Raw genomic sequence first — 7,322 nt, 5'->3', positions numbered from 1 at the left:
AAACTTCAAAACCTAGAAGGGAGGGAGGGAGAAAAAAATCAAACAACAATTTCAAACGAGTACTCATTTATCTGTAAATATTTGTGCATCATAAGCTTATTGTTAAATGATCATTTTTAGTAAATTTGTCAGTGTTAATGATACTCATCTCAAATACATCTCAAATAGGGCCCAAATGTTGTCTATTCCTATGGAATGCAGTTTTCAGTTGCTAAAATTAAAAGCTAACTGGCATACAAACTTAAATACTGATTACCGGTAGCTTGATTTTCCAAAATGCCAATTCTCCGAAACCTTCGTGCACAGGTGATGTTAAACATAAAACTAATTTTGGACAACCTTATGGATCAAATGGAGCTTTTAAATTTGAACACCTATCACAGACTTCAGGTTAACCTTGACTTTTGGACGTAATTTCTACAAAAATCTATGTATAACCACCCTGATCCTTTTAAATGAGTACATTGAAACATCAAATGATACTCTTTATTTTGATCCACAATACTGGTATGGATCCACAAGCACCTGTATACAAAACAGTGCACACTTGGGCCAGGCACTGTTTCCCTTCCATTATTAAATACTGAACACCATTAGGAAATAGTCCAGAAGTCATACGTTAATAATTAATTGTAGTGTACTTCTATCATTAAATCCATTACTTAAGCATAAGTAATGAACCCTCTGTGAAAAGTCCTCCTTCCTACAAAATGAATTACACAATTTCCACTCCAAAAAGAGATAATGTTATTTATTGAAACTTTTCATTTTCTTTCAGACTATTCTTGTTATGTCCAGTCTCTACAGATGATTTCACGTTGTGACTTTGTTCCTCAGGATAATTTGTCATTTCATCAGGATACTCGGGATTGCATCGATGAACCCTAAAGGGTTCCAAGTCCTCTAATCCAATAGGCTCCTTCTCGGGAACTTCCTGTTTCCATGTGTGGAGGAAGGAGAAGCCTTTTTTCTTCCACTCAGGTGTGACTTTACCTGCGATCCTCCATCTTCCCTCAGTATCAGAGATATGTTTCTCAAACACAACATACTCCAGTACATAGCGAGGCTGTTCCCTGTCACCATACGTCAGCCTCCCAAAGCGGTTATAAATAGCTAGTTTCTGAAAATATATTGCAGATAGAGTATTAAACTGGAGGTCCATCACTCACCTGAGCACTTTGATTAGAGAAAAGCAGAAATCAGTTCAGTATTGATAAGTTTAAATACAAGTGGTTCCATTCTTACCTAGGAGGGGGAGGGGGTCATGATTTGAATCAACTTAATTCTACACTAACTGAATATGCTTCCATATTTATATGACTAATCATGGCTTTAAAAGATTTTTATAGATTTTCTCCTATATATTCCTATATAAAAGTTAAATTGCCTCATGTGGCCCTGCCATTTGAACTTGAATCTACACTTCCTGTGAGGCTGCTTCTGTTATAAATATGACTGATCATGTTTTTTGTGTTCCTGAGAAAAAGATTTTAAAAGATTTTTTCTATGTATTCCTATATTAAACTTTGATCTCCCAATGGGATCAACCCTACCCAGAGGGTCATGATTTGATTCTAATCTAAACTATCTGGGGATGCTTTGATATAAATATGACTGATCATAGCTTTGTTGTTCTTGTCATGAGAAGAAGATTTTTCGTATTTATACCCCTGTAAAACTGAATTCTCCCGTAGTGACCACACCCTACACCCAGGGGTCATGATCTGAACAAATTTAAATCTAAACTACCCAAATGGATGTTTCCATATGAATATGACTGATCAGGGCTTTGCTGTTCTTGAGAGGAAGAGTTTTCAAGATCTTTCCTATTTATACTCCTGTAAATCTTTGATCTTCAATAGTGGCCATACCCTATCCCCTGGGGTAATGATTTGAAAAAATTTGATTCTACACTACCTATCGATGTTTCCATATAAATATGACTGATCATGGCTTTACCATTCTTGAGAGGAAGATTTTTCCTAAATAAATTCATGTAAAACTTTGATCGCCTATAGAAGCTAGTAGTGAGCTAACAAATCCTGAATAATTTTTCGACCAATAAATAAAAGTTTTGTTCTGAAATATTTGATAGCATTAAAGAAATATATTTAAAATTGACTTATAAATTTCCGCAACTAACGCGATATCGCGAGAGGTGCCTATAATATATTTATATAATAGATTTGTGCTTTGCACAAATAGTAGTCAGGGTTTGACACATGGTGCATGAGCCAGAGGCTCTTGAGAACAAGATATTTTAATATCTTCTCTTACATTTATCAATTCCCTTGAGAAATTTTGATCCCATTCAGTGGCAGAATCAATCAAAAGCACTAAGGATTAAAGAAGATTTTCAAAATAGAACACAGTAACAGACAAATACTTGATTTACCTGTAAGGTATGAAATCTGACAGTAATCTGGGCATAGGCGTTATCCTTTACCAATAAATCTCCAGCTGCTACGTTGACTATTCTTGGCTGTTCTACTGACTCAATAAACTCCCATTGTAGAGTCTTGTCATACATGCCATTCGTCATTTGCTAAAAGTGCACATATTTCAAAATTCAAAAGAGGTATTACATGTACAAGTCAAAACTAAATATTCATTAGAATAATTACATGTAGATTCACATTAATATTTTTCTTTGCTTATCAATGCTGACTGTACAACACAAGAATTTTACAATTCTTGCAATTTTACAATTTTATAGAAAACACTTTTTCAAATTAAGAAATATTATTGATGGCTAATTACCCCAAAAACATCCTGCGTGACATAATCCAGTAATTCTTCATCATCTTCTCTGATCCTACAAAAGGCAAAAAAAAAAAACAGGAATAATTCTCAAATGCACGTCTCAAAATCTCCTGAATATAGAACAGTATTTACATTTCCAATAAATTTCCCCTATGATTCTTTACAAAACAGAATGCACTTCATTTTCTCATGAACTACCATTGATGAGCATGAATATCTCCATTGTTACATCATAATACCTTACTTGACGTCAAAACTATAGTGCAAACTGTTTTGCTTTAAAAATGACAGTTGAATGGTGTTATGTGTGGCAAATCATAAGAAAAATAACGTAAATATAAGAAATGAATTTAATTTTTGAAAATTCATGAGGTACATGAACTACAACGCTTCACACCAGCATATTTATCATGAAGCGCTAACGCGCTTCATGAAATATGCCAGCGTGAGGCGTCGTAGTTCATGTCCTCATGAATCAAAATGAAATTCATTTCTTAAGTATACTCTGGTCATCCAATGGACATCAATTCTTAAGTATACTCTGGTCATCCAATGGACATCAATTCATAACTGGAACAGCAACTTACCCCTCAGGTTTCATAAAAGAGTAAAATATTATAAACTCGTCATAATACAGATGTCTGAGTTTGTTAATGTGTTAACATGTTTACCTTGCGATACATTTATGCGCTGTGATATAGATGTGGTGAGCCTGGGCTAGAAACTCCTTCTGGTTATGTGTCTTATCGTACTTCTTAACAATCCTTGCAAATCTGATATTGTTGATCTTAGCCCGAGTTCGCTTTCTGAATTCTTCAAATGACTGCCAAAAAAAATATATATACATTATCTTCTAGTGTTACAGTCATTTCAATATTACATGCAATAATGTTACAGTAGTGAATGTACCAGTTACAATGTTCATTTGTTCTCCATCTCTATGATTCACAGGTATACAAACACTATTCCTAGCATGAGCTGTCCAAATAAATTTGAAATTAACATGTACCTCATGAAATATGATGAAATTTGAACATAAGGAGTTTACAATAAAAGACAATGACCTGAAGCCTGACAACATGTTAATCACCAGTAAGGGGCACCTGAAGCTGACAGATTTTGGACTCTCTAAGATTAACTTGGATGACAGTAAGTACAAGAATTATATTCAACCTTGCACAAAATCTTACCTCTTTTTCACTCAGTGATTTTCTGACATCTTTCTCCATTGGAATATATGGGTTCATAATAGTTCCTACAAAACAGAAGGCAGAGGTTATGTGCTTGATCACCATGGCAAGAATGTACATGTAGTTGACATAAAGTGTAGTCATGTATGTACGTTGAAATAAAACTGAACTAGAATTATAAAACAAAGTGTATGTACATGTATTACACACTGCAGAGTGGAGTGATTCCTTACTTATATTACTACAATTACATGCGTGTGGTAATACAACCAAAGATTTTGAAAAAAAAATCTGTTTAACTCATTCTGGTATGATTTCAATCCAACAGAATTATAGAGCTCTAACACAGGTCCATCTTACCAATAGATGTAATGGCTATCTCCTTGGCTTTTGTATATAAGCGGGTTGGTTCTGTCACGTGATGTGGATCTGGTTTTTCCTCAATCTTAAAAGTTAAAAACAATGAATTGCAAGATATGGCTTTTTTGAATATTTAGAATAAAATTGTGTAGTAATTGTCATGCATGTATGTAAAGAAAACATGTGTAAAATTTATACCATTTTATTAAGCAGAGCAATTTTAGAAGCTAACTCCAATCATTATAATTTAATAAAATCTTATTTCACGAACCATTAAATGTTCCCTACACTTGAAGGAATAAATTATATGCTTAACAATATAAATAATAACATACAGTAAAAGCTTTCAAATTAAAATAATTTCTTACAAATTCCCACATCTGTTTCATGGTTTTTCTGGCCCTGTGCTTTTTAAATTTTACATTTGGATTTGGATGGATTTGTGGGGATGTAAATTTATATCGTTCATGGCTTTTCATACAACTATTAACTGCTGCTGTGTGCTGTAAAAGTTTGACAGATGTGGCCAATCTGCTCAAGTCACCTCTAAACAGAAACTGAAAAAAAAGTATAAAACGTGTTATAATACTACAAGTCTACATCATTATTAGTAACAGAAACCTCTATAAAGTTCACAACATTCACAATTGTATGATTGGAGACGAAAAAAATATTTTGAAAGTTTCTAGCATTAATTTTACTCCCCAGTAGGTCATTGAAATTGCAATAAATGACTTCTTAATTGCTTATTAATAACCATTTTACATGTATATGTTCAAATATGTTCCAAATTTCTACTCCTAATTCTGGGTTTAAAAAATGTACTGTGATCTGTCCAACTTTAATCTGTCTAATTAAGTTGAAGATAATATTTGGTTCAATTTATAATTTCTATTGACATGTTCAATATAATAAAAAAAAATGTGCATCACAAATTAAACTAAAGTATGATGCATACAATTTACTTTGATGTGGTTTAATAGGCTTTGTGGACCAATTGGACATCCAGGGGCGGATCCAGCAATTTTTGAAAGGGGGGGTTCCAGGGTGGTGACCCCCCCCCCCCCCCCCTTGCAAGCACACTCTCAAACATAGATTCACACACACGGAAAATTCTTAGGTCGTGGTAAATAATATTTTTGTTTTACGGTGAAAAAGTAAAAGGTTTACTGTGGCCTTATGCATATTGCCTATATTGACTTATTTAGTTCATTCAAAAGCTAGATAATCCAAAAATGGTATGTATATAGCCAAAGATCGTCGAAATCAGATATCAAATTAAACCTTGCCTGTTATCATATATTGAAATTATAGTAGAGTATTTTATTCCATTCACTCATAAATAAAAAAAGTGAAATGTATGAAAAGTGAAGGTAAATGGGGGAAAGGAAAATTTGTGAGACTCTATTTAATTTAGCAAGTGGAATATGACCAACCGTTCTATTTGTTTTGAACAACATATTTAAAACGTGAGTTAGACGTACAAATATCTATTTCAGCAAATGTTTTATCCCCTCTCCTTCTCTCTCTTTCCACTTGGCAAAAAATAAAGGGGGGGTTCCAACCCCCAGAACCCCCCCTCTGGATCCGCCAATGACATCGGCCAGGGTAGTTCAGTGGTTAGACCACCTGACTAGCAATTATGAAGGGGTGCAGGGTTCGATTCCCAGTCAAGCCTTAACTTAGCTCCTTTCCTGTTACATTATCAAGCAACCACCTCATGACAAATATGTCATAACCTATCTTATATACAATACTTAAGACACCTAGGTTTCATTGTACCTGAAAACAGTAAACATGTCTTTTTTGGCTTTACCTCTACTAGTGATTTCACTATACCGATTATATAAAAGTAATATAGGTGATAGATTTGACACTGATTATTTTTAATGTTTATCAGCTGTTTAACCTGAATACGATTGGTTTGTGACCTCCGTCTGACATTCATATATATGTTGAAGATTAAAAAACAAATTAAAAGTCGTCGTAATCATGAAAAAGCAGCAGCATGATGCTTATCTTTTTGGTAAGTAAATCAATACTGTATTGAATTATTTTAAAAACATTTTTATGGATGGTTAGATCGAATTTCCTCTGCAATATTCAAATTATTGTGTTATTCCATAAGTTTTCCATGGGTTACCTGTTTCGCACAAAATTATTCCTTAATAAGATGTTGGAGTTACTTATTTTAATGTTTAAATAGTTAAATAAATGCACTCAGTTCTACATATAAAAATATTTTTGTTTACCATGCTCAATGTTCTTGGTGTCGCCATTATCAGTATTCCAAACCCGATGTAATTTCAATTTACATCACACATTTTTAGCTCACCTGAGACAAAGGCTCTTGTCATCTGGAGTGTCCTGCGACAGTCTTTCGTTAGGAGTATGTTGCATTAACTGCTAATATTAAGAGCTAGCGTGAGTGACATAAAGCATACTTTAATGTTAGATGAAATATCAAAGAAAATTTTGTTGTAATTGAGATTTAATTTTCACCTTTATATTTGTCGCACCATATGCAATTTACTTGCCTTGTTCGCCCATCTTCTTTCATAGTATCAGTTTCCATTTTCTTTCTTTTTAAAATTCATACCATCACGCGATTCATGCCTATCAGCATTTCCATTTAAATACAAGAGGCCCATGGGCCACATCGCCCACCTGTGCACATTGGCTAGATTGATTGATTGTATGTTGTTTTACATCCAATTGGAGAATTTTTCACTCATATAGAGACGTCACCATATACTGGTGAAGGGCTTCAAATTTTGACCTTTACTCAGCACTCAGGGCCATTGAGCAGTGAGGGATCTTTATCGTGCCAACGCCTGCCGTGTAACAGGGCCTCGGTTTTTAAGGTCTCATCCGAAGGACCCCCAACTTTCACTTCAAAGTGCCAAGCGGATGGCGAAGGAACAGTTGCTACCCATTTTTTATCGACTTAGGTCTGTAGCGGCCGAGATTCGAACTCATGACCTCCCGATCAGTAATGAGTGCTTTATG

The 7,322-nt window shown here is 34.3% G+C and overlaps 1 protein-coding gene across 1 annotated transcript; it reads right to left on the bottom strand.

The window, feature by feature from the left end:
• Positions 1-472: 472 nt before the first annotated feature.
• On the bottom strand, positions 473-6,605 carry LOC133187325 (large ribosomal subunit protein mL45-like). Its single transcript, XM_061322684.1, has 8 exons — positions 6,566-6,605; positions 4,682-4,870; positions 4,314-4,398; positions 3,954-4,018; positions 3,435-3,586; positions 2,761-2,815; positions 2,396-2,545; positions 473-1,120 (listed from the first exon to the last, which is right to left on the bottom strand). Exons 1-8 carry the CDS (start codon positions 6,590-6,592, stop codon positions 752-754), a joined length of 1,092 nt encoding a protein of 363 aa, XP_061178668.1. The 5' UTR covers positions 6,593-6,605; the 3' UTR covers positions 473-751.
• Positions 6,606-7,322: the final 717 nt, after the last annotated feature.

The sequence above is a fragment of the Saccostrea echinata genome, unplaced genomic scaffold (genome assembly GCF_033153115.1).
Source record: "Saccostrea echinata isolate AGI-Se365-2 ecotype Australia unplaced genomic scaffold, CSIRO_AGI_Sech_v1 ptg000014l, whole genome shotgun sequence".
NCBI lineage: Eukaryota > Metazoa > Mollusca > Bivalvia > Ostreida > Ostreidae > Saccostrea > Saccostrea echinata.
Note: the sequence above shows the minus strand (reverse complement) of the source record. Positions and strands in the feature narration are given on the sequence as shown.